Source organism: Oncorhynchus gorbuscha, linkage group LG02, assembly GCF_021184085.1.
Source record: "Oncorhynchus gorbuscha isolate QuinsamMale2020 ecotype Even-year linkage group LG02, OgorEven_v1.0, whole genome shotgun sequence".
In the NCBI taxonomy this organism is placed as follows: domain Eukaryota; kingdom Metazoa; phylum Chordata; class Actinopteri; order Salmoniformes; family Salmonidae; genus Oncorhynchus; species Oncorhynchus gorbuscha.
In genome coordinates this window covers 67,288,101-67,314,995 of record NC_060174.1, presented here as the reverse complement: position 1 = coordinate 67,314,995, position 26,895 = coordinate 67,288,101, and the positions used below count along the sequence as shown (strand labels likewise).

At 45.1% G+C, this 26,895-nt stretch overlaps 1 protein-coding gene across 1 annotated transcript in view; it reads left to right on the top strand.

Annotated features, from left to right (window-relative positions):
* LOC124007962 (ephrin-B3-like) overlaps positions 1-26,895 on the top strand; it is a 37,397-nt gene that overhangs the window by 6,276 nt on the left and 4,226 nt on the right. The window contains exon 2 of the mRNA XM_046318871.1: positions 12,093-12,388. Within this exon, the coding sequence (XP_046174827.1) occupies positions 12,093-12,388 (296 nt within the window). The remainder of the gene's footprint in view (positions 1-12,092; positions 12,389-26,895) is intronic.

The following is a 26,895-nucleotide window of genomic DNA, read 5'->3' as shown; positions in this document are numbered from 1 at the left end:
ATAGGCGAGCTGTCTGTATATGAGCAAGCTTGTGTGAAATGTATGCATTGCTTGCAGTGAAATACTGAATGTGCGACCAAACAAAAGTGTTCCATAGACTTTTGAAGGTGACTTTGGTAACAGCACCAAATTAGCTGTACCACTTGACCTCGGATTAGGGGTGTGAGAGTAAGGGAGGGTAATCCTCCTACTCAACACACACCCAGCCGTCCCCTCTTGTGGAGTGCACCACTGTCAGTCAGACAACAAAGCAGTATGTGAGGGGGATTTTTTTTCTCTCTCGCTCACTCGCTTTCTCTGCTGGTAGCCTAGTGGTTAGAGCGTTGGGCCAGTAACCGAAGGGTCACTGGTTCGAATACCCGAGCTGGCAAGGTGGAAAATCTGTCGACGTGTCCTTGAGCAAGGCACTTAAAGGAGCAGTTCACTATTTACAGCTAGCAATCAATGGAAGTGCTGGGGGCATGTAAACAAAGCAAAATAAAAAAAGGTTGCATGACTTCCATTGGTAGTTTATGGTGGCTGAAGTTTGTAGAGGCTGCTTTAAGGAAAACTGAACCAGGGATTACAGTTTCTCCTGGCCCATAGACTACTTTTGTGTTGAGGAACCATCTAACATCAAGTATTTTTTAATATTTTTTTTATCACTTACTCAGTAGCTCCATCTCTCCATGTGCCCTCTTTTACCTGAGATTGTTACCATAATGAATAGCCACAGAGCTATCTGAAGCTAATTTATTAAATAAAACATAACCAGTGAGAATGTTACCAGTCATAAACTACTGGATGTCAGAATACAGGCTAGTGGTGGAAGCTGCATTTGCGGCATTGCTTTGGATTCTTGGCAGAAGACTAATCTGATGGAATCTCTTCAGTAATCCAATGGTTTCATCAACTCTTGCCCAGGGATATGGGCAGGATTCAAGAGTGATGAGTAAATCAGTTAAAGGGTGCATGACAAAGAACTTTCCTCCCTTTCACATGTTTTGTAGTAGGTGTATGGTTTAAGGCGTCAGCATGCTTCAGTTCGGCTGGCGGCTAGACGAACCGAACGAGTGTGCTCCCTTTAGACTGTCGCTTGAAAGGAACGATAAAAAAGTGGCAATAGGACTGTTTCTCCTATTGAAGATGCCGTAGGTAGTATACACTTCCTCAAAATAGCCAGAATTAATCTAAGATAACTCAAGAAATCTCTCATTAATTGTTATGTTTTTGCCAAGGAGCTCTTAGTCGCGCAAAAGACATTTTGGTGCAGTATTTCTGAAAGAAGAAATGTGCATCAAAACAAGTCGTCTCTTGTTGAATGACAAGACTTTTTCGAAGAATCCCTACTGTTGCCCAATCACGGATGAAGGGGCGTAGCATTCGGCTCCCGAAATTCGGCTGGCCTCGAAAAAGTGACGTGTGACTAAACAACTGAAAACCCCCTTACCCGAAGTCTAAAATTAACACAAATGTCGTCATAATATATGCACGGACTCTTGCGAACTGTTTCGGCTGGGAATCACGTGGACGCCTTTACACTCCATCTATCTCTCACAGCCTCACGTCAGAATTAGACGGTCATCCATGTTTCTCAACCGTCACATTTCGAAGTGTTAAAGGTTACGTTTAGGCATTAACTCAGACATCTTCATTTTAGGCAGTAACTCCGACACCTTCATTTTAGTCAGTAACTCAGACATCTTCATTTTAGGCATTAACTCAGACATCTTCATTTTAGGCATTAACTCAGACATCTTCATTTTAGGCAGTAACTCAGACATCTTCATTTTAGGCAGTAACTCAGACATCTTCATTTTAGGCATTAACTCAGACATCTTCATTTTAGGCAGTAACTCAGACATCTTCATTTTAGGCATTAACTCAGACATCTTCATTTTAGGCATTAACTCAGACATCTTCATTTTAGGCAGTAACTCAAACATCTTCATTTTAGGCAGTAACTAAGACATCTTCATTTTAGGCAGTAACTCAGACATCTTAATTTTAGGCAGTAACTCAGACATCTTCATTTTAGGCAGTAACTCAGACATCTTCATTTTAGGCAGTAACTCAAACATCTTCATTTTAGGCATTAACTCAGACATCTTCATTTTAGGCAGTAACTCAGACATCTTCATTTTAGGCAGTAACTCAGACATCTTCATTTTAGGCAGTAACTCAGACATCTTCATTTTAGGCATTAACTCAGACATCTTCATTTTAGGCAGTAACTCAAACGTCTTCATTTTAGGCATTAACTCAGACATCTTCATTTTAGGCAGTAACTCAAACATCTTCATTTTAGGTATTAACTCAGACATCTTCATTTTAGGCAGTAACTCAGACATCTTCATTTTAGGCAGTAACTCAGACATCTTCATTTTAGGCAGTAACTCAGACATCTTCATTTTAGGCAGGAACTCAGACATCTTCATTTTAGGCAGTAACTCAGACATCTTCATTTTAGGCAGTAACTCAGACATCTTCATTTTAGGGAGTAACTCAGACATCTTCATTTTAGGCAGTAACTCAGACATCTTCATTTTAGGCAGTAACTCAGACATCTTCATTTTAGGCAGTAACTCAGACATCTTCATTTTAGGCAGTAACTCAGACATCTTCATTTTAGGCAGTAACTCAGACATCTTCATTTTAGGCATTAACTCAGACATCTTCATTTTAGGCAGTAACTCAGACATCTTCATTTTAGGCAGTAACTCAGACATCTTCATTTTAGGCAGTAACTCAGACATCTTCATTTTAGGCAGTAACTCAGACATCTTCATTTTAGGCAGTAACTCAGACATCTTCATTTTAGGCATTAACTCAGACATCTTCATTTTAGGCAGTAACTCAGACATCTTCATTTTAGGCAGTAACTCAGACATCTTCATTTTAGGCAGTAACTCCGAATGGTTAAGGTACAAGGGTTAAGGTTTGGGATAATAAAAAGTCATTTTTGTTTTATCTTCAAACCTTTGGAATCGATGCAGATGCTTAAATCCATCCGCATCCACAATGCCCTAGCAAAACCAAAACCTACTTGAAGGTAACAGCGCTCACTGTTGCCCCTAGTGGCTGGTTTCCACTTCATCTCTCTGATGTCCTCAGACATGGATGGACGTCGAAGACAGACCTGTATCACGGACCTGGGTGTTCACCCACACACTAACATTTTACCCACCCTAGTAGCTACATGCCAGTATCATTTGCAAATTCCCTTTCACCGCCTTCCTTGTTTTTAATGTTCTGTTTCAAAGGTGCTTCCCTGGCATGCCTTCAAAGTCTTGGCAGAGCATGAGAGCATGTGGCGAATAATGGAGTAATTGCAGTCTTAAGATTGAGCTGATGAGGGTTTCACTGTGAGGTGGGGGGGTGATGATGTACGTTCCCTCCGATATGAAATGGATTCTCAGAACAGTGCATCACTATAATAAAAACGCTTGCTTTTCCCTTGTTTTTGTGCTTGTTTGATCTATATCCCCTTTCGATTTTAAAAAAATTAAATTTTCCCTCCCTTCTCTCCATGTGCCTCTCCCTCATATCTCCTTGTTTCTCACTATTCCTGCATCCTGTTTCTTTCTCCATCTACTCCTCCGTCTCTCTTCCGTAAAGGTTAAGTGGCGTGAATAATATTTTCTGTATGCCTTGTTTTGTGTAATTGGGGGACCATCGAATGGAGAACAGGGTCCAAGAGCCATGTCAGTAAGAAGAAGGACATGTAGTTGTTTTAACAAACCAGACTAATGTTTCCCCTTCAACATTCTCCTAATTGAACCCCGCTCGCTCTTTACCCCGCCTCGCTTTGTTTTGCTCTCTCTCTCGTTCTTTCTCTGAAGTTGCATATTCAGTATGTCTTTCTGCTTCAAATGCACACACTTCTCTCGTATAAAACGCTTTATTCAAAAAATATTATTACAAAGAATGGGAAACCTAGACATTCCCTGGTGTGCTAGTATACAAGGAAGACAGGAATGAAGAAGACAAAGGGAAAAGGAGGGAGAGAAGGGACCAGGGAGTTGTTCTCTCTGACTGACTTTCTGCTTCACTCATCCTCCAAACAAAGGAAGTGCTATTTTAAGTCTTCTCATCTTTAATCAGCCCTGTGATTTGGGTTTTATGAGCCTTTTCACGCGTGGTTAAGAGTCCTGGGGCATTTGGGTGCATGTATCCCTCTCATAGCCTGATACATACTGAGAGTCAGACAAACACGGCTCCACTTGGTGACACTTTACTTGATACTTTACCGTCATAACACGGTCATAACCATGTCATGTCAACAGCTGACATAACTGTTCATGGTATCGTCATAACATAGGACATGTTATGTCAGCTGTTGTGACATGTTCGGACCTTGTCATGAAGTGTTATGACGCTAGATGTAAAGTGAAGTGTCACACGAAAACTTCATTCAACGTTCTGAACGACTTGATCCCACTTGTAACGAACCGACCTTAAGGGCTCCACACAGTCCGCAAACGGATCCGATGGAGCTTTTTTGCGTACCTCTCTACTTTCGTGAGGCTGAATCTTTTTTTTGGAACGCGTCGCAAACTGAGCTCCCGTTTGCGTAAACTGTGAAAACACTGGAGAGCCCTTTAGAGGGGAGTGCCTGCGTCTGAGCTCCCGTTTGCGTAAACTGTGAAAACACTGGAGAGCCCTTTAGAGGGGAGTGCCTGCGTCTGAGCTCCCGTTTGCGTAAACTGTGAAAACACTGGAGAGCCCTTTAGAGGGGAGTGCCTGCGTCTGAGCTCCCGTTTGCGTAAACTGTGAAAACACTGGAGAGCCCTTTAGAGGGGAGTGACTGCGTCTGAGCTCCCGTTTGCGTAAACTGTGAAAACACTGGAGAGCCCTTTAGAGGGGAGTGCCTGCGTCTGAGCTCCGCTTGTGTCAAGGTTGGCCTATGTTAAGGCCGGAGTCTGATGGGGACTGAGTCATGGCTAGGAATGTGGCTTTTATCTCTTAGTACTTAACTAATTAAATAAAGGCTCTAAACAACACTCTGAAAGCACTTCAGATAAAGCAGGACCCACTTAGCAGTTCTGGGGGAAGGGTCCTAGAAGGGCACGGTATCAGCAATTCACCAAACAGTGCTGTGTTATGGGACAAAATTGATATTTACACATTTCTAGACACTAAATTACAGTGTTGTACAGTTTATTGGCATGTAATGATCTATGGTAGGAAACCCTGAGAGCTCTGAGTAAAATTGAGAAAGCAGCTTTGTTTTCTTCTGGCTGGCCTGTAAACAATTCAAGTCGATGGTAAACCATGTTCCACCTCATGCCAATGAAAGCTCTGGTCTAATGAACCAGGCCATCTCCCAACGTGTTCACCCTGGGTGGGCGACTGGGCTGAGGTGGTGCTGGACTGCCCTGGTCCCTGGCTGGCTTAGTGGACTGCGGGCTCTGGTGCATCCTGGTACAGTCCTCCCCTATACAGGACCTCCAGACTGGGGCAGCAGCAGGGGGGATTACGGGGGAAGTTTGCCTGAAATCATCTTCAACAGAGCAGCGAGGCAGAATGGTGTGAGCAAACATGAAGCTGGAAGTGTATTCACAAGAGGTGGGGTTACAGCTAGAACCACAGCCAGTGCAAGTCAAATAGGATGAGAGGGCACAGGGCAGGCAATGAAGCAAATACCCACATTCCCATAAACACTGGGCCATGAAGGTGGCCAAAGGCCATTCCAATCTGTCCACTGCAGTGATAAGGCCATGGGATTCAGCAACACACTGAACCCTGGGTAGCCTCACACAGACCACAAGTAGAGACTGTCATGACATGATCAAAAGTCAAGTAAGCTTTGGTTTCCCTTCCTTTGACCTGATGTGTCATCTGGTATAAGTAGTTCATATTATGTGTGCAATCCTGATCCATCATTTAAGGCACGGTTTTAAAACTCGACCATTAAATAATGCATCAGAATCCGTTTCATCAGCAGCTCTGACGAAGGCACTAATTTAGCATTGTTTTAAAAAGAGTTGGAGAAAATGCAATATTCATGGAGTTCGCTTCAGCGTCAATGTGAGATCAGATGAAAGATTCTCCAGGTGAGCATCAATCAGCTGCTTGAGCCCACTGTTCTCGATAAGGCCCACAACTATGTTGAATATGGCCATGGTCCATGCTTCATAGCTACGTCCAATCATGCTTTCTCTCTCAATACTGATATCTGTAGGACCTTCAACAGTCACCGTGATATTAGTATTAAGAGAGAAAGCATGATTGGACATAGAGTTGAAATCGGAAGTTTACATACACCTTAGCCCAAAACATTTCACCTCTGTTTTCTTTTTTACAATTCCTGACATTTAATCCAAGTAAAAAGGCAGCGTCTTAGGTCAGTCAGGATCACCACTTTATTTTAAGAATGTGACATGTCAGAATAATAGTGGAGAGAATGATTCATTTCTACTTTTTTTTCTTTCATCACATTCCCGGTGGGTCAGAAGTTTACATACACTCAATTAGTATTTGGTAGCATTGCCTTTCAATTGTTTAACTTGGGTCAAGTGTTTCGTGTAGCCTTCCACAAGCTTCCCACAATAAGTTGGGTGAATTTTGGGCCTTTCCTCCAGTTTGCAGTTGCAAACCGTAGTCTGGCTTTTTTTTATGGCGGTTTTGGAGCAGTGGCTTCTTCCTTGCTGAGCGGCCTTTCAGGTTATGTCGATATAGGACTTGTTTTACTGTGAATATAGATACTTTTGTACCCGTTTCCTCCAGCATCTTCACAAGGCCCTTTGCTGTTGTTCTGGGATTGATTTGCACTTTTCACACCAAAGTACGTTCATCTCTAGGAGACAGAACGTGTCTCCTTTCTGAGCGGTATGATGGCTGCGTGGTCCCATGGTGTTTATACTTGCGTATTATTGTTTGTACAGATGAACGTGGTACCTTCAGGGGTTTGGAAATTGCTCCCAAGAATGAACCAGACTTGTGGAGGTTTACACATTTTTCTTTCTGAGATCTTGGCTGATTGATTTTCCCATGATGTCAAGCAAACATGCACTGAGTTTGAAGGTAGGCCTTGAAACACATCCACAGGTACACTTCCAATTGACTCAAATGATGTTAATTAGCCTTTCAGAAGCTTCTAAAGCCATGACATAATTTTCTGGAATTTTCCAAGCTGTTTAAAGGCACAGTCAACTTAGTGTATGTAAACCTCTGATCCACTGGAATTGTGACACAGTGAATTATAAGTGAAGTAATCGGTCTGTAAACAATTGTTGGAAAAATGACATGTGTCATGCACAAAGTACATGTCCTAACCGACTTGCCAAATCTATAGTTTGTTCACAAGAAATGTGTGGAGTGGTTGAAAAACAAGTTTGAATGATTCCAACCTAAGTGTATGCAAACTTCCGACTTCAACTGTAGCTATGAAGCATGGACCATAGCCATACTCAACATAGTTGTGGGCTTCATTCCCAGCATTAAACTTTGAACCCACTTATTAGCAAGGTCAACGGCGTGTAGCCTTGAATTGCGTCAGGCCCGTAGTGTACAGGATGTGACCTCAGGCTACGGGTTATGACAGCAGAGTAATCACTGATGTCACATACGCACTTGACTGGCAACTTGAATATAGCCGAGTATGACGGGGATGTTGAGTCATGGGAGGATGGACAGAAATGGTACACTTAAATGTCCCAATAAGGAGACTTAAATAGCACACATATGCTCTGTATCAAAGCATTACCATATGCCTAAACAGAGCACATGTGGCTCTGCAGAAGTGAAAAGGTACACAGTGACAGACATGATTTGATTACTCAACTCGGAGTCATAGAGAGGAGACCGCTCACACACCTGGCTCAAAGGCCTGCACAGTAATTCTCTACTTACATTGCTAACTGTGTGTGTTGAATAACGAGTGTACGAGAGCATATATGTGATGCGTGTGCTGAGCAGAAGGTGCACGATGTCTCCGGACAAATGAAAAGGTCACTGTCTCTCACTATCTGTTCTATCTGTGCAGATCACCGTGAACCTCAAGCCTCTCTAAATGTGGTCATAGCAGGAACAGGACCTCGTTGTAATAGAGCCCAGGTTAAAGCCACTACATGGTACATACTGCATCATTCGTACTGTAGCCTATGTCACAGCAGAAACCTCAAGGGGAAAGTAACAGCCAATGATTTATTATCATGCTCTGTCAAACGCCCCAAAACCTTGTTTCCCTCTCTTCCAAAACACCTTGATCTGAGAGAAGGAAGGAGAGGGATGAAGGAGCCTGGAGCTCCCTGGTTGATTTGTCTGCTTGTCCCTCCCTGTGTTGAAATGTCACCAGGCTCTCAGGGCAGTAAGCGCTTAATGGAGAGCCAGGGAGCTGATGCTCTCTGTACCTTCATCTGCTCAAGGGTTATTCTAAGCAGAGCTATAGTCATCTGGTGGTGTAAATCTACTCTCTGTTACGTTGAGCTTGTGACTGGAGGTCTGTGAGAGACTCAAGGTGGGGAGTTTAGCATGGTTGCACCGTGAAATGACAGCGAAATCACATGGAATTAAATGTGTCCTCAGACTGTTAACTGCTGTTGGATTTAGCAAGAATCATGGGAAGTTCACATTGGAATGCCAGATGACAAAAACCACTGCGAAATCCCACAATTCTAAGAAGTTGTATTAAAAGCGGAAACCATGGCAGCATAATTTACTCTAGGATTATTAGGGAGGAACCATTTGTGGATTAGAGTAACAATTAGAGAGCTTAGTTGTCAATGATTATTATTTTAAAAATTACATTTTACTCCAGCTTGCTGGCTAACATTGTGAAAGCACGCAGAATAACACAGACAGAGGACTATAAAAACCCAGACAGAGGACTCATCCAAGCGTGTAGCCTCCATTCCCTCACTGAAGCTGCTCTGTACTGCAGTGTTCACTCTGTTTGACTATGGTCGGTGGCAAATTGCAGTCCTGTCGAAAGTCTTGGTAGTGTTAATGACAGGGTAATGTGTGTTGTGCCTGAGAACAGCCACGCAACACAGTCACACACACGGCACTCCCTCTCTCTCTCTCCCTCTCTCTGAAGGAGCACCGCTGTTTTCTCTTCCTCTTTGCCTGTCTGACAATGTGTCTGCATGTGTTTCCTCATCCTGTGTGTTATCTCCACCAGCGCCTTATCTCTCCCTATCCCCACTGGAGCTGACAGGACCATGACCCAGAAAACCCTTTCAGATTTCAGCCTCTGATACACTCTCTCTGTCCCTGTTTCTCTCTTCATTAGTTGACTTCGCCCTTCTCTTTTTAAGGGTGGCAAGTAGCCTAGCGTTTAGAGCACTGGGCCAGTAACAGAAAGGTCACTGGTTTGAATGTCCAAGGTGAAAAATCTGTAGTTCACCATTTACAACTTAATCTTAGATGGTTCCTTAACCTGAAAGTACACTCTTAGAAAAGTGTTCTGCGGCTGTCCCTATAGGAGAAAGGGTGAAACCCAAAAGGGTTCTACAAGGAACCAAATAGGGTTCTTCAAAGGGTTCTCCTATGGGGACAGCCGAAGAACCCTCTTTGGTGCGAGATAGCACCTTTTTTTGAATCCATGGATCAGTTTTCTTTAAACAGTCACTAGAAACATCAGCTAACCTTAGACACCACAGCTAACAGTCACTAGAAACATCAGCTAACCTTAGACACCACAGCTAACAGTCACTAGAAACATCAGCTAACCTTAGACACCACAGCTAACAGTCACTAGAAACATCAGCTAACCTTAGACACCACAGCTAACAGTCACTAGAAACATCAGCTAACCTTAGACACCACAGCTAACAGTCACTAGAAACATCAGCTAACCTTAGACACCACAGCTAACAAACATTGGAAGTGATGGGGGCATGTACATTCAGAAGAAAATCTAAATCTGTTCAAATCAATGTAATTTGATGTCACTTAAAGGTGATTTGGCAATAGGAAATAAAAAGTTCCATCGGTTATTAGCTTATTTTGGCTAAAGTTAGCTGAAGTTTGTGGAGGCTGTTTAAAATAAACTGAAACAGGGATTGCTGTTCCTCCTGGTCCATAGCCTACTTTCAGGGTGAGGAACCATCTAACATCAAGTTGTAAAATAGCAAACTACTATTTAACCCTAGTATGCTCCAGGGGGCCTACTACTATGACTGACCCTGTAAAACAACACATTTCACTGCTCCTATCATGCTACTATGCCTGACCGTGTAAAACAACACATTTCACTGCTCCTATCATACTACTATGCCTGACTGTGTAAAACAACACATTTCACTGCTCCTATCATACTACTATGCCTGACCTTATAAAAACAACACATTTCACTGCACCTATCATGCTACTATGCCTGACCTTATAAAAACAACACATTTCACTGCACCTATCATACTACTATGCCTGACTGTGTAAAACAACACATTTCACTGCTCCTATCATACTACTATGCCTGACTGTGTAAAACAACACATTTCACTGCTCCTATCATACTACTATGCATGACCTTATAAAAACAACACATTTCACTGCTCCTATCATACTACTATGCCTGACCTTATAAAAACAACACATTTCACTGCACCTATCATACTACTATGCCTGACTGTGTAAAACAACACATTTCACTGCTCCTATCATACTACTATGCCTGACTGTGTAAAACAACACATTTCACTGCTCCTATCATACTACTATGCATGACCTTATAAAAACAACACATTTCACTGCTCCTATCATACTACTATGGCTGACCGTGTAAAACAACACATTTCACTGCACCTATCATGCTACTATGGCTGACCGTGTAAAACAACACATTTCACTGCACCTATCAAGTGTATGTGACAATACAACTCTATCGCTCCTCTTGTTTTGTCCTTTCGACCACTTTCTCATCTCATTTATTAAATGAAACATAACCAGTGAGAATGTTACTAGTCATGAGCTACTGGTTACCAGAATACAGGCTAGTGGTTGATTGGGATTCTTGGCAGAAGACTAATCTGATTCTCTCTCGCTCTCTCTGTCTCTCTCCTTTCTCTTTCTTTTTTTTCCCTTTCTCAATAGCAAGGCTATGCTCACTGAGTCTGTACATAGTCAAAGCTTTCCTTAATTTTGGGTCAGTCACAGTGGTCAGGTATTCTGCCGCTGTGTACTCTCTGTGTAGGGCCAAATAGCATTCTAGTTTGCTCTGTTTTTTTGTTAATTCTTTCCAATGTGTTAAGTAATTATCTTTTTGTTTTCTCATGATTTGGTTGGGTCTAATTGTGCTGTTGTCCTGGGGCTCTATAGGGTGTGTTTGTGTTTGTGAACAGAGCCCCAGGACCAGCTTGCTTAGGGGACTCTTCTCCAGGTTCATCTCTCTGTAGGTGATGGCTTTGTTATGGAAGGTTTGTGAATCGCTTCCTTTTAGGTGGTTGTAGAATTTAACGGCTCTTTTCTGGATTTTGATAATTAGTGGGTATCGGCCTAATTCTGCTCTGCATGCATTATTTGGTGTTTTACGTTGTACACGGAGGATATTTTTGCAGAATTCTGCGTGCAGTCTCAATTTGGTGTTTGTCCCATTTTGTGAAGTCTTGGTTGGTGAGCGGACCCCAGACCTCACAACCATAAAGGGCAATGGGCTCTATGACTGATTCAAGTATTTTTAGCCAAATCCTAATTGGTATGTTGAAATGTATGTTTCTTTTGATGGCATAGAATGCCCTTCTTGCCTTGTCTCTCAGATCTCTCTCTCTCTCCTTTCTCTCTCTCTCTCCTTTCTCTCTCTCTCTCTCTCCTTTCTCTCTCTCTCTCTCTCTCTCTCCTTTCTCTCTCTCTCTCCTTTCTCTCTCTCTCTCCTTTCTCTCTCCTCTCTCTCTCTCTCTCTCCTTTCTCTCTCTCTCTCCTTTCTCTCTCTCTCACACACACACACACACACATTCATCCACAGAAAGAAACACACATACCACAGCCATGCATGTACCCGCACACCCAGTGCTCCCACAGGCACTCGTCTGTGCCTCCAAACTGTGCCATGAATAGATGAGAGGCCTCCTCTCCAAACACAAGCTGTCAGACACAGAGATGGGTAAATATCACACTGTCAATCATTTGTTGCCATGGATACCATTCTCACCTCTCTCTGTCTCCCTCTGCAGGTTCCAGGATGACAGGGGGTATGTGTTGTACCCCCAGATAGGAGATCGTCTGGACCTGATCTGCCCAGCCTCCAACCCCCCAGGCCCCCGATCCCCCAGTGAGTATGAGTACTACAAGCTGTACCTGGTGTCCATGCGCGAGCAGGCCGACCGCTGTGAGGTGATGGGCGCGCCCAACCTGCTGCTCACCTGTGACAAGCCCAACAGTGACATGCGCTTCACCATCAAGTTCCAGGAGTTCTCCCCCAACCTGTGGGGACACGAGTTCAAGACCCTGACGGACTACTACATCATAGGTGAGGGGACCTGTGTGTGCGTGTGTGTAAGAGAGAGAGAGATATGTGAGGGGGGGAAAGGGAAACATTTTAGAAATGTGTGGTATACACTATGGAAGCACTATCATTCCATGAGAAAGTATTTCCATATGTCTCTCACAATGAGTGACACAGATAGAGCAGTGTTGAACAGTGCCACTGTACCTCTGTTTTCTAGCCTCTCTCCTAGCTCTGTAGTAGACAGTGTGTGTTTGTGTGTATGAGAGGCCTGGGGTTCAGCAGTGTGTGTGCGCCCCTGCATGACAGGAGCAGATCAGCAGACTGAGCTTAACATGCTCTGATCCAGCCATGACAGTCAGACTGAGCTCTACATGCTCTGATCCCGCCATGACAGTCAGACTGAGCTCTACATGCTCAGATCCCGCCATGACAGTCAGACTGAGCTCTCCATGCTCTGATCCAGCCATGATAGTCAGACTAAGCTCTACAAGCTCTGATCCAGCCATGACAGTCAGACTGAGCTCTACATGCTCTGATCCCGCCATGACAGTCAGACTGAGCTCTACATGCTCAGATCCCGCCATGACAGTCAGACTGAGCTCTACATGCTCAGATCCAGCCATGACAGTCAGACTGAGTGCCACTCATGACACTCACTCCCCACACTGAGGAGATATGGAAAGGAATGATGACACACTCTTTTATTGCAAATCCTAACAAGAGTACTTGGAAAATATGTCTCACCTCACTGCATATAGACAATAAATATTTTTTCAATTAAGTTTTTAAATGGTTGTTAAATGTTTGTGGTTTTTGATGAGAGCGTTCTGGCTTTGTTTTTACATCTCTGTGTGTGTGTGTGGGGTGGGGGGGTAATCTAACCATGGGGAAATCACATCTAGTTAACCTATATTGATTGGCATTTGTTAATTTTTCCAATATGGCAGTAATGAGTTGGAGTACTGAGAGACAAAGAAAGCTGGGTGAGGAGAGGGAGTTCATTCACCGGCCTGCTGTTTTACATATTTGCATCAACATGTTGATGTCGTTTGAGCACTGGTGTTTAATTGGCAGTGATGCATGGTGGAGAGCTCAAGGGCACAGTGGGCAATGGGGGAATGACCCAGTTGACTGGGTCTCCAACCCACAGCTCAGTCAAGCAGCCAGACATAGGCCACCACTGCCCACACTAAACCAGCCTAGCCAGCCAGACATAGACCACCACTGCCCACACCAAACCAGCCTAGCCAGCCAGACAAAGGCCACCACTGCCCTGTACAGTTGTGTGTCTATCTTTGTGAAGCATTGTGCTCACAAGTTATTTTCATTAGATGTCATCAGACAAGTGGATGCAGGTATGTTGTAAGAATATTAGATTGCATAGAGGTGTTTTACTGTCCGAGCATTTAGTGAGCGTTCTCCTGCTCTGTTGTCTTCGTGTACGGCTGTTATAGGAGCTCCGTCGACGAGGTTTGATCCCTCAGCAGTCATACGGCTCCCGTGGGAGCACTTCAGCCACAGCCATCCCAAAAAACAACACGAGAGAGGCAGTCAAACAATGCTGCACCATGATCACATCAAGCCAAACGCTCACTCTAAATGACTTGCCTCACAGTGGAGGGCGTCTGTCTGTGTGTGGCATTTTATCAAGCTGATGCTCCAAGTGTGACTGTCTGTGCTTGTGTGCATGTCTGTACATGCCTGCATGGGTGGGTGTGTTTTGACTGACTGCCTGACACACACTGGGTACGAGTGTGTTGGCTGCTGGCAAGGTTGGCTATTGACCGTGTGTTTTATGGTGTCATAATGCATCAGTGTGTGCTGTGTAGAGAGGTTAATAATTGAGGAGCTAGTTGGATTATTTATCAGTGTTAAGCTGAAATAGCGAAAAGGAGCAGACCGTTTGCTCGCTCTGTGTGTGTGTCTCCGCATGCGTGTATGCCTGCATGTAAAATATATATACAGTGGGGCAAAAAAAAGTATTTAGTCAGCCACCAATTGTGCAAGTTCTCCCACTTAAAAAGATGAGAGAGGCCTGTAATTGTCATCATAGGTACACTTCAACTATGACAGACAAAATGAGAAAAAAAATCCAGAAAATCACATTGTAGGATTTTTTATGAATTTATTTGCAAATTATGGTGGAAAATAAGTATTTGGTCCATCACAAAAGTTTATCTCAATACTTTTTTATATACCCTTTGTTGGCAATGACAGAGGTCAAACGTTTTCTGTAAGTCTTCACAAGGTTTTCACACACTGTTGCTGGTATTTTGGCCGATTCCTCCATGCAGATCTCCTCTATATCAGTGATGTTTTGGGGCTGTTGCTGGGCAACACGGACTTTCAACTCCCTCCAAAGATTTTCTATGGGGTTGAGATCTGGAGACTGGCTAGGCCACTCCAGGACCTTGAAATGCTTCTTATGAAGGCACTCCTTCGTTGGCCAGGCGGTGTGTTTGGGATCATTGTCATGCTAAAAAGACCCAGCCACGTTTCATCTTCAATGCCCTTGCTGATGGAAGGAGGTTTTCACTCAAAATCTCACGATACATGGCCCCATTCATTCTTTCCTTTACACGGATCAGCCGTCCTGGTCCCTTTGCAGAAAAACAGCCTCAAAGCATGATGTTTCCACCCCCATGCTTCACAGTAGGTATGGTGTTCTTTGGATGCAACTAAGCATTCTTTGTCCTCCAAACACGACGAGTTTATTTTTTACCAAAAAGTTATATTTTGGTTTCATCTGACCATATGACATTCTCCCAATCTTCTTCTGGATCATCCAAATTCTCTCTAGCAAACTTCAGACGGGCCTGGACATGTACTGGCTTAAGCAGGGGGACACGTCTGGCACTGCAGGATTTGAGTCCCTGGCGGCGTAGTGTGTTACTGATGGTAGGCTTTGTTACTTTGGTCCCAGCTCTCTGCAGGTCATTCACTAGGTCCCCCCGTGTGGTTCTAGGATTTTTGCTCACCGCTCTTGTGATCATTTTGACCCCACGGGTGAGATCTTGCATGGAGCCCCAGATTGAGGGAGATTATCAGTGGTCTTGTATGTCTTCCATTTCCTATTAATTGCTCCCACAGTTGATTTCTTCAAACCAAGCTGCTTACCTATTGCAGATTCAGTCTTCCCAGCCTGGTGCAGGTCTACAATTGTGTTTCTGGTGTCCTTTGACAGCTATTTGGTCTTGGCCATAGTGGAGTTTGGAGTGTGACTGTTTGAGGTTGTGGACAGGTGTCTTTTATACTGATAACAAGTTCAAACAGGTGCTATTAATACAGGTAACGAGTGGAGGACAGAGGAGCCTCTTAAAGAAGAAGTTACAGGTCTGTGAGAGCCAGAAATCTTGCATGTTTGTAGGTGACCAAATACTTATTTTCCACCATAATTTGCAAATAAAATCATTAAAAATCCTACAATGTGATTTTCTGGATTTTTTTCTTGTCATTTTCTGTCATAGTTGAACTGTACCTATCATGAAAATTACAGGCCTCTCATCTTTTTCAGTGGGAGAACTTGCACAATTGGTGGCAGACTAAATACTTTTTTGCACCACTGTATATAAATGTATGTATATATATATATATATATATATATATATATATATATATATATATATAGAGAGAGAGACTGTGAGAGAACATGGAACACTCGCTAGTAACAGTCCAGTGACTGTTCCGTGTGTGATCCTGTGTGTGTGTAAGAGAGGGGCTGTGTGATGACTGTGAATAACACAAAGTGACACGTCGCTTCCCCGATCTAGGTCAACAATCAGAACCGTACCACACTGTAGTTGTGAGTGTTTGTGTGTAGAGAGAGAGTGCAACAGAAATGAGAGATAGCCTTTGTATCTGCTTGTTCATGCTTGTCTATTCAAGCATCCATCTCTGTTTTTCTGCATGTGCTTTACCGAACATCATGTGTGTACTGTGTGTGTGTTTTCTTCGCTGATGAATGTCCTTCCGTACAATTCTCCCAAAAAATTGGATTGAAAAGGTTTAACACAGTGATTCAATAACCTTCTGGTTGTGCCAGCAACTCACATTAACACAGACGTTCACACACTTTTTAAACACGGCGGCAGGAAATCTGCAGGGACTCTCTCTCTGTCACACACACACACACACACACACACACACACACACACACACACACACACACACACACACACACACACACACACACACACACACACACACACACACACACACACACACACACACACACACACACACACACACACACACACACACACACACACACACACACACACACACACACACACACACACAGGGACATTGTTTTTACAGACATTCGTGTGAGCAGAGAGAGAGATTACAGTGGTCAGGGGATTGGGGGAATTCACTCCACCAGCTGTTCACTAGGGACAAGGACAGACAGACAGACAGACAGACAGACAGACAGACAGACAGACAGACAGACAGACAGACAGACAGACAGACAGACAGACAGACAGACAGACAGACAGACAGACAGACAGACAGACAGACAGACAGACAGACAGACAGACAGACAGACAGACAGACAGACAGACAGACAGACAGACAGACAGACAGACAGACAGACAGACAGACAGACAGACAGACAGACAGACGATACCAGTGTAATATAGAGTTGATCTCTGTAACTGCGGTATTAACTATAACATGGTGGAGCTCATGCTTGAACAGGCACTTGTAGATCTGCGTAACACACACACACACACACACACATTCTGCTACCACCCCTAAGGCTATGGGATTTGCTGTCATGCCAGAGGCTTAATTCTCGGTATGGTGTACAGTCCCCCAGGCAAGTCTTTAATAGACGTAGAAAAGGCCAAATAATCTGCCTATGTGGAGCGTGAGGGAGATGATGTAATGGCTCCAGGAAGAGGATCTCTTCATCATCCTTAATCTGACTGTGCCTCTTCTCTTCAGGTACTAGAGACAGACTGAGACCTCTCAGGTGCCAGTCAGTCCACCTCGTGTGCCTCTGAGGCCTGACAGAGAGAGAGGTACTTAGTTGACATGGTCTGTGAGCAAGCACGTGTTATAACATGCCTACAACCAGGAAATACCATTTCAACATTAGCGTGTCTGGGGGGGGAAAATGTATTTTTTTTATTACTTAGATGTTGACCTTGATACTCATATCTGACATGAGGAACATATGGAAGATATAGAACAGATGTGTTTCTCTACACACGCTGTAGATGTATATCTATTCCTTTCTTTTCTCCCATCGGTCCTGCTACCCTCCTCCAACCAGTGACATACTTTTAATGTATGCCATTAAGAAACTAATTAGGATAATGAACAGAGAGAGGGGGGAGGCCCATCTCCTTTTCCCAGGCTCTAACGTAACAGACTGTATCCTCTCGCCTCACACACACACACACGCACGCACGCACGCACGCACGCACACACACACACACACACACACACACACACACACACACACACACACACACACACACACACACACACACACACACACACACACACACACACACACACACACACACACACACACACACACACACACACACATAGCTAACACATGGGCCTAGCATTGGCATAAGTAACACAGCTAACGTGAATACACTGAGACAGTCGGCGGAGACGCCGATTTAAAAAGAGATTTGATCCCATCTCTATCCCTCTCTCACCCTCTCTCCCCCTCTATTCCTCTCTCCCCTCTCTCACCCTCTCTCCCCCTCTATCCCTCTCTCACCCTCTCACCCTATCTCCCCCTCTATCCCTCTCTCCCCCTCTCTCCCCTCTCTCCCCCTCTCTCCCCCTCTATCCATCTCTCTCCCCCTCTCTCCCCCTCTCTCCCCCTCTATCCCTCTCTCACCCTCTCTATCCCTCTCTCACCCTCTCTATCCCTCTCTCCCCCTCTATCCCTCTCTCACTTTCTCTCTTTCTCTGCTCCTCTAGCCCCTTGGCTGTGATCTGACTCAGTTGTCAGACTGGGTTAGTTCGGCTGGATGGCTCTCTATAATGTCTCTTTTTATTGTGTATTTGTTCTCCTCTTTGTGAGGTTGCAGTGTGGGGGCGGGCAGGCTTTTTTGATTGTACTCGAGGGGAAAGAGCCTTAAATGATATAGCGCAATCTCAGATCTCCAATCCCCTTTACATGTTCACCATTTCACCCTGCCCCTCTGTCAATAATACAACTCTGCCGGGCGGGAACAACGATTCGCCTCACATAATGACCAAACATGATTAACGTCACCATATACTCAATTGGATGAAACATGAATGAAGAGAGACCCTTATTAAGGACATGGCAGTGTCGGCATTGGAGAAGGTCTTTGTGTACTGTGCGTAGGTGTATGTATGGTTATGTTTTGTCTTTGTCTTCCAGGTTTTGGAGGGTGTGTGTATGTGTGTGTGACAGTTGGGTAAGGATGCATGTCTTTGGTAATGCGTCCTGGGCAGTATGGGCCTGTCCGCGGGATCCAGGCAGAGCATAATCAGCCATTACACAGCTGATGGAGCACCGCTGTTTTCTCTTCCTCTTTGCCTGTCTGACAATGTGTCTGCATGCGTTTCCTCATCCTGTGTGTTATCTCCACCAGCGCCTTATCTCTCCCTATCCCCACTGGAGCTGACAGGACCATGACCCAGAAAACCCTTTCAGATTTCAGCCTCCGATAGAGCCTCTACGTCTCCTCATCTCTGTCTCTCTCTCTAACTCTCTCTCTCTCTCTCTCTCTCGCACTCAATCTCTCTCTCCACATTCCCTGTTTCTTCATTTAGTCATCCCTTCCCTTCTCTCTCTCCCTCCCACTCCCCCTGTTTGTGCTCTCAGCCACTCTCCCGTCCTCCCTCCTTCTCTTCTTCCATCTCCCCTGCTCTCTCTCACCTCTGTCTTATTCCTGCCATCGATTCACCTTTTTCCAACCCTATTTTGGTCCGTCTTTCTTTTACTCTTATTGGAAATCAGCTCGCTGTGTTTTGGGCTTTGCTCTGCAATGTAATGATGTAAATGTTGTACCTGAGGTACAATGCTGATGAGGGAGAGGTTTCTGTGATGAAGATGTAGACGGAGACACAGATGGCCTGCAGAGAGAGAAAGCGTTGATAGCCAGAGCGGAACAGCGAAAGAGAGAAGACAAGGAAGGACAGGTGATGCTGAGTCACAGGTGTGAATCTGTCTATTTAGCTAAGGTGAACCCTGACCCTAAATCTGAGTACCTGCTTCAACTGCCAAGCCTTCTATTGCCTAATAACCACAGTTAGTATTCAGTGAACGGCCTCATCCAATCAAAGAGAGGTGAAGCGTCATCTGTTTCAATTTGTGTCCAATCAGGCGGTGTCCTCAGTGACTCCACGAATTACAGATTAGTGCACTGAGGCAGGGCTACTGCTATTTGGCTCCGGAGACACTGCTGCCCACACAGATTGGGGAAAATTGTTTCGGCCCAAGTTACAACCTACAAAAAAAAACACAAATTCAATTTGAAAGAGGGTGTGTTAACCTATAAACCAATTATTTGAAGCTTGCATGGACAGGGATGTAAGGGAGAATACAGAGGGAAGAATCTGAGAGTTTAAAGCGGCAATCAGCAATTCAAACGATAAGAGTGTTCTCTGCCCCTGTTTGGGTAAAAAGCTGAGCGATGGGACTGGAGAAATGTAACCACTCTTCAAATCATAGACAGAGCTATGGATGCAAGGGCTGACCATCAATAATAATATAAATATAATATCATTCAAAAAAAATGTGACCATGTTTTGAGGCTTTATAGTGTTTTACATTTACTTTGTTTACAAACATTTGGTTCTGATGGCATGGTTGAACTAAGCTCATGAGGCATTTAGAAGTTATATTCTTCAAGAATCAATGAGTACATTTCAGTCATAAGTTTAAAACAATATATACATAAAAAAATGGATGTAGCAAATGCAGAAGGGCCCTTTATCAATACAAGGAACCCTATTCAATCAAACCCAGTCACCAGATTCCTAAGATAAGTATATTTGTGCCTTGTTGGAAGCAGGTTTAAATCAATACGCAGGGGAATTTCTTGCAGTGCACATGGTTTGGGTGAGTGCATGTGAATGTAAACGTGTGCTCATGCAGCACAATACAAAACGTGTTTTAGACCATACAGTACATCTGTTTACTATGTTACGATGGAATAGGAGCCAATGTCTTGTTGTGCCCCTCAGCCACAACATAACCTTGTCTGAGTCAGACATCAGAGTCCAACCCCACTATACCAACCAGGGATCGAGCAGCACTGCACTGCACTGCACTGCATGCAGCTTGGCTGAGTCATGTTTAGAACATAGCCTACACACAGACCACACTCTGGTTCACTCCAGACCTGACTGCCCTCGACCAGCACAAAAACATCCTGTGGCGGACTGCAATAGCATCGAACAGTCCCCGCGATATGCAACTGTTCAGGGAAGTCAGGAACCAATACACGCAGTCAGTCAGGAAAGCTAAGGCCAGCTTCTTCAGGCAGAAGTTTGCATCCTGTAGCTCCAACTCCAAAAAGTTCTGGGACACTGTGAAGTCCATGGAGAACAAGAGCACCTCCTCCCAGCTGCCCACTGCACTGAGGCTAGGGAACACGGTCACCACCGACAAATCCATGATTATCGAAAACTTCAACAAGCATTTCTCAACGGCTGGCCATGCCTTCCGCCTGGCTACTCCTACCTCGGCCAACAGCCCCGGCCCCCCCGCAGCTCCTCGCCCAAGCCTCTCCAGGTTCTCCTTTACCCAAATCCAGATAGCAGATGTTCTGAAAGAGCTGCAAAACCTGGACCCGTATAAATCAGCTGGGCTTGACAATCTGGACCCTCTATTTCTGAAACTATCCGCCGCCATTGTCGCAACCCCTATTACCAGCCTGTTCAACCTCTCTTTCATATCGTCTGAGATCCCCAAGGACTGGAAAGCTGCCGCAGTCATCCCCCTTTTCAAAGGGGGTGACACCCTGGACCCAAACTGTTACAGACCTATATCCATCCTGCCCTGCCTATCTAAGGTCTTCGAAAGCCAAGTCAACAAACAGGTGACTGACCATCTCGAATCCCACTGTACCTTCTCCGCTATGCAATCCGGTTTCCGAGCCGGTCACGGGTGCACCAGAGCCACACTCAAGGTACTAAACGACATCATAACCGCCATCGATAAAAGACAGTACTGTGCAGCCGTCTTCATCGACCTTGCCAAGGCTTTCGACTCTGTCAATCACCATATTCTTATCGGCAGACTCAGTAGCCTCGGTTTTTCGGATGACTGCCTTGCCTGGTTCACCAATTACTTTGCAGACAGAGTTCAGTGTGTCAAATCGGAGGGCATGTTGTCCGGTCCCCTGGCAGTCTCTATGGGGGTGCCACAGGGTTCAATTCTCGGGCCGACTCTTTTCTCTGCGTATATCAATGATGTTGCTCTTGCTGCGGGCGATTCCCTGATCCACCTCTACGCAGACGACACCATTGTATACACTTTCGGCCCGTCATTGGACACTGTGCTATCTAACCTCCAATCGAGCTTCAATGCCATACAACACTCCTTCCGTGGCCTCCAACTGCTCTTAAACGCTAGTAAAACCAAATGCATGCTTTTCAACCGATCGCTGCCTGCACCCGCATGCCCGACTAGCATCACCACACTGGATGGCTCCGACCTTGAATATGTGGACACCTATAAGTACCTAGGTGTCTGGCTAGACCGCAAACTCTCCTTCCAGACCCATATCAAACATCTCCAATCGAAAATCAAATCAAGAATCGGCTTTCTATTCCGCAACAAAGCCTCCTTCACTCACGCTGCCAAGCTTACCCTAGTAAAACTGACTATCCTACCGATCCTCGACTTCGGCGACGTCATCTACAAAACTCAGCAAACTGGATGCAGTTTATCACAGTGCCATCTGTTTTGTCACTAAAGCACCTTATATTACCCACCACTGCGACTTGTATGCTCTAGTCGGCTGGCCCTCGCTACATATTCGTCGCCAGACCCACTGGCTTCAGGTCATCTACAAGGCCATGCTAGGCAAAGCTCCGCCTTATCTCAGCTCACTGGTCACGATGGCAACACCCATCCGTAGCACGCGCTCCAGCAGGTGTATCTCATTGATCATCCCTAAAGCCAACACCTCATTCGGCCGCCTTTCGTTCCAGTACTCTGCTGCCTGTGACTGGAACGAATTGCAAAAATCGCTGAAGTTGGAGACTTTTATCTCCCTCACCAACTTCAAACATCAGCTAGCTGAGCAGCTAACCGATCACTGCAGCTGTACATAATCTATTGGTAAATAGCACACCCATTTTCACCTACCTCATCCCCACAGTTTTTATTTATTTACTTTTCTGCTCTTTTGCACACCAATATCTCTACCTGTACATGATCATTTATCACTTCAGTGTTAATCTGCAATATTGTAATTATTCGCCTACCTCCTCATGCCTTTTGCACACATTGTATATAGACTCCCCTTTTTTTCTCTGTGTTATTGACTTGTTAATTGTTTACTCCATGTGTAACTCTGTGTTGACTGTTCACACTGCTATGCTTTATCTTGGCCAGGTCGCAGTTGCAAATGAGAACCTGTTCTCAACTAGCCTACCTGGTTAAATAAAGGTGAAATAAAAAAATTAAAAATGTAGAACACCAGATAACTGTACTACATGCAGCTTGGCTGAGTCATGTTTAGAACATAGCCTACACACAGACCACACCTCATTTAGAACACCAGATAACTGTACTGCATGCAGCTTGGCTGAGTCATGTTTAGAACATAGCCTACACACAGACCACACCTCATTTAGAACACCAGATAACAGGCTTGTTAACAATGGGCTGATATTAGGCTACTGTACTTTACGACATACAGATTGCAGTCTAGATTTCCAACCATGTCTAGCCAAACCTATCCACTTCCCTGTAAGGGAACGTTGACTGCACGTTGACTGCTATGGCATTACGTTGACTGCGCGTTGACTGCTATGGCGTTGTGTTGACTGCACGTTGACTGCTATGGCATTACGTTGACTGCGCGTTGACTGCTATGGTGTTGTGTTGACTGCACGTTGACTGTTATGGCATTACGTTGACTGCACGTTGACTGCTATGGCGTTACATTGAACGAACGTTGACTGCTATGGCATTACGTTGACTGCACGTTGACTGCTATGGCAGTACATTGAACGCACGTTGACTGCTATGGCGTTACATTGAATGCACGTTGACTGCTATGTCATTACGTTGACTGCACGCTGACTGCTATGGCGTTACATTGAATACACGTTGACTGCTATGTCATTACGTTGACTGTACGCTGACTGCTATGGCGTTACATTGAATGCACACTGACTGCTATGGCGTTACATTGAATGCACGTTGACTGCTATGTCATTACGTTGACTGTACGCTGACTGCTATGGCGTTACATTGAATGCACATTGACTACTATGGCGTTACATTGAATGCACGTTGACTGCTATGTCATTACGTTGACTGTACGCTGACTGCTATGTCATTACGTTGACTGTACGCTGACTGCTATGGCGTTACATTGAATGCACATTGACTGCTATGTCATTACGTTGACTGTACGCTGACTGCTATGGCGTTACATTGAATGCACACTGACTGCTATGGCGTTACATTGAATGCACGTTGACTGCTATGTCATTACGTTGACTGTACGCTGACTGCTATGTCATTACGTTGACTGCACGCTGACTGCTATGTCATTACGTTGACTGTACGCTGACTGCTATGTCATTACGTTGACTGCACGCTGACTGCTATGGCGTTACGTTGACTGCACGCTGACTGCTATGTCATTACGTTGACTGCACGCTGACTGCACGCTGACTGCTATCATTACGACTTGACTGCTACGCTGACTGCTATGTCATTACGTTGACTGCACGCTGACTGCTATGTCATTACGTTGACTGCACGCTGACTGCTATGTCATTACGTTGACTGCACGCTGACTGCTATGGCGTTACGTTGACTGCACGCTGACTGCTATGGCATTACGTTGACTGCACGCTGACTGCTACGTTGTCATTACGTTGACTGCACGCTGACTGCTACGTTGTCATTACGACTGCTATTACGTTGACTGCACGCTGACTGCTATGTCATTACGTTGACTGCACGCTGACTGCTATGGCGTTACGTTGACTGCACGCTGACTGCTATGGCGTTACGTTGACTGCACGCTGACTGCTATGGCGTTACGTTGACTGCACGCTGACTGCTATGTCATTACGTTGACTGCACGCTGACTGCTATGTCGTTACGTTGACTGCACGCTGACTGCTATGTCATTACGTTGACTGCACGCTGACGCTATGACGATGACTGCACGCTGACTGCTATGTCGTTGACGCTGACTGCACGCTGACTGCTATGTCATTACGTTGACTGCACGCTGACTGCTATGGCGTTACGTTGACTGCACGCTGACTGCTATGTCATTACGTTGACTGCACGCTGACTGCTATGTCATTACGTTCGACTACGCTGACTGACTGCACGCTGACTGCTATGTCATTACGTTGACTGCACGCTGACTGCTATGTCGTTACGTTGACTGCACGCTGACTGCTATGTCATTACGTTGACTGTACGCTGACTGCTATGGCGTTACGTTGACTGCACGCTGACTGCTATGTCATTACGTTGACTGCACGCTGACTGCTATGGCGTTATGTTGACTGCACGCTGACTGCTATGTCATTACGTTGACTGCACGCTGACTGCTATGTCGTTACGTTGACTGCACGCTGACTGCTATGTCATTACGTTGACTGTACGCTGACTGCTATGTCGTTACGTTGACTGCACGCTGACTGCTATGTCATTACGTTGACTGCACGCTGACTGCTATGTCATTACGTTGACTGCACGCTGACTGCTATGTCATTACGTTGACTGCACGCTGACTGCTATGGCGTTACGTTGACTGCACGCTGACTGCTATGGCGTTACGTTGACTGCATGTTGCAAGGTGCATGCCGGCAAAAAAATGCAGCAGGATATTTGAGTTCAGTGACCTCCCGTAGGACAGTGTCCCTGTTTTAACACCCTGGTGGACAGAGTGGGCGAGAGAGAGACTGCCTGCCCTGTTTACCAACTTGGCCCTAATGTAGCTTCCCAATGTGTCTGTATGTGCTTCTACTGCTGATGGAGACTGGCCAATTGGGCAGAGTGACAGCTGACGTGGGCACAACTAAAGCCTGAATCTGCTGAACTGAATTAAAAGGATGTTTTCAGATTCAGAGTAGGTAATAAGAATGTCCATAGGGGGAGCATCAGGTAAGGTAAGTGTACTGCCCGCGTCTGAGTGGTTGAAGCGGGGAGAACAGGTCGTGGCTTGGGTGGCTGGGGTCCCTGATGATCTACTTGGCCTTCCTGCGACACCTGGTGTAGGGCACTATGGTATTGAAGGCCGAGCTGTAGTCAATGAACAGCATCCTAACATATACATTCCTTCTGTCCAGGTGGGTTGTTGTGTGGGGAAGAGGGTTTATGCAAGGCACAGAGATTTCTTTAATTTCACATGGGATGGGTTAAACGGGTCACGATTTAGCCCGGTTAAAGGCGGGGTAAACCCATCTTTTGGAGTTACACTCCTTGGTCAACACAGGTCAATCCCTTAGCTGCTCTCTCACTTAGAAGAGAGGGGGAGGTTTGGCAAGGGGAGGAGGGAGGGTGGGGTTGGGCTAAGTTGGTTACTCGCTGGGTCAATTTAGGATATGCCAGAGGCGAAAATACCCCCCCCCCCCTCCTCCTCCTGTCGCTTGTCTGTGTATAAATCCTCCTCTGTTACAGAGTGGGTGTGCTCGTGTGTTAATGGGTCAGTCTTGTTTTATTTAAATGTATTAACAACTTTCCCTTTTGTCTTGTGTTGGGGGTTTTTCCGAGCAACTTCCGCCTGTTTAGGTCCGTGGCTGTACATCACGCCCTCTCTCTCTCTCTTTCTCTCCTTCACCACAGATCATCATCTCCATTACGAGCTCCTCTTTTTCTCCTTTGCTCTTTCTCTCTGCTCTTCTTCTATGTCTCGCCCCAAACTTGGTCATCCTCTCCATTACTCACTCCTCCTTGGTCATCATCTCCATGACTCACTCCTCCTTGGTCATCATCTCCATTACTCACTCCTCCTTGGTCATCATCTCCATGACACACTCCTCCTTGGTCATCATCTCCATGACTCACTCCTCCTTGGTCATCATTTCCATGACTCACTCCTCCTTGGTCATCATCTCCATGACTCACTCCTCCTTGGTCATCATCTCCATGACTCACTCCTCCTTGGTCATCATCTCCATGACTCACTCCTCCTTGGTCATCATCTCCATGACTCACTCCTCCTTGGTCATCATCTCCAGTACTCACTCCTCCTTGGTCATCATCTCCATGACTCACTCCTCCTTGCATCTCTCTTCTTTCTGCTTCTCATTTAATTAACCTAACATGCTTTCTGTTCTCTATCATTCCATGATTTATTGCTCTTCTGTTCTAT